The 1,342-nt window shown below is 59.9% G+C and overlaps 1 protein-coding gene across 1 annotated transcript; it reads right to left on the bottom strand.

Annotated features, from left to right (window-relative positions):
- Positions 1–839: 839 nt before the first annotated feature.
- LOC108778689 (probable transcriptional regulatory protein pdtaR) lies at positions 840–1,265 on the bottom strand. Its single transcript, XM_018545930.1, has one exon. It carries the CDS (start codon positions 1,263–1,265, stop codon positions 840–842), a length of 426 nt encoding a protein of 141 aa, XP_018401432.1.
- Positions 1,266–1,342: the final 77 nt, after the last annotated feature.

Raw genomic sequence — 1,342 nt, 5'->3', positions numbered from 1 at the left:
AGGAGCGGTGACTTAATCGGCCTTCCGTACCCATGACAGCCGACTACATCACCGCCAGATTCATCGTTACCCGACTAAGTCACCGTCCCGGTGGAAACCTGAGCCCGGGCAACGGGTTAGTCGGAGCGCTGGCGGCGGCGCAGGGTTCGGCGAACCGCAATCATTTTGCTGGTGTTCGAAGAGCTGGTCGCTTTAGTTGAGAGCCGCGAGCGCAGCTTAGATGCGGTGATCGCCCGCACAACGGCGACTTGATGGAAGCCCAGTTTTGTCAGATATCGGTGCGGTTCGCGGGCATGAGCGGGGATGACGGACACCACCATTTCGTAACCGTTGGCCTCGCCGTAGTCGGCGACTGCCGTCAACAACGAGGCAACGATGGAACGACGACGCTGCTCAGGAGAAACCTGAATGTCAGTGACCGCCAACAGCTGGGTCACGTTGATCGGCGTCAACGTGCGGATGTCGCAGACGCTCGCGCCGACGATCACTCCGCCAACTTCGGCCACGAGGATCCGACGACGAGGCGACATCAGGTTGAACTCAATAGCCTCGATAGCTTCGCCGAGGTCGGGTTCGCGCCATAACGCCTGCTGGGTGAAGGCCTCGAAACCTTCGTCGGCCGCAGCAGCAGCACAGGCGCTCCACAATCTGACCAGAGATTCAGCGTCAACTGCGGTGGCGCAGCGAACCGACGGCTGCGAACGTCCCCGAACAACATCTGACGTTGAGTTCTCGGTGACGTCCATCGACGAATTCCATCCGTTTCAAACTGCAGCCAGCTGCTGTGAGGTGCATCGCAGCGTCAGCGTACGCGCATCCAGGGACAGTCCAACAACGGGCTACCCATCGGCCCGGTCGGCTTCAGCGATCACAATTCCTGCGACAGCCTTCATACTCATTCTTTTGTCCATTGCGGCACGCTGAATCCAGCTAAAAGCATCCGGTTCGCTCAACCCGTGCGCCTGCTGAAGAATCGATTTCGCGCGCTCCACCAGTTTGCGCGTGGCCAATTGCTCTGAAAGCTCGTCGACTTGAGAATGAAGGTCGGTCAATTCGGCGAACCGACTGCGAGCTAGCTCGATCGCGGGGATCAGGTCGGCGAGTACGAACGGCTTGACCAGGTATGCCATCGCACCGGCGGCGCTGGCACGCTCGATGAGCGCACGTTGTGAGAACGCAGTCAGCATCACCACGGGTGCAACGTGGGCTGCTGTGATTTGCGAAGCGGCCTCAATGCCATCGACGGTCGGCATCGCGATGTCCATGACCACTAAGTCCGGTCGCTGTTCGAATGCGAGTTCAACGGCTCGCTGCCCATCACCGGCCTCACCGACCACCACAT

This window comes from Cyphomyrmex costatus, unplaced genomic scaffold (genome assembly GCF_001594065.2).
Source record: "Cyphomyrmex costatus isolate MS0001 unplaced genomic scaffold, Ccosl1.0 scaffold5074, whole genome shotgun sequence".
Classification (NCBI taxonomy): domain Eukaryota; kingdom Metazoa; phylum Arthropoda; class Insecta; order Hymenoptera; family Formicidae; genus Cyphomyrmex; species Cyphomyrmex costatus.
Note: the sequence above shows the minus strand (reverse complement) of the source record. Positions and strands in the feature narration are given on the sequence as shown.

Bases quoted from the DNA above. Each gene is read 5' to 3' on its own strand.
- LOC108778689 (XM_018545930.1), bottom strand. From the start codon at position 1,265: ATGGACATCGCGATGCCGACCGTCGATGGCATTGAGGCCGCTTCGCAA.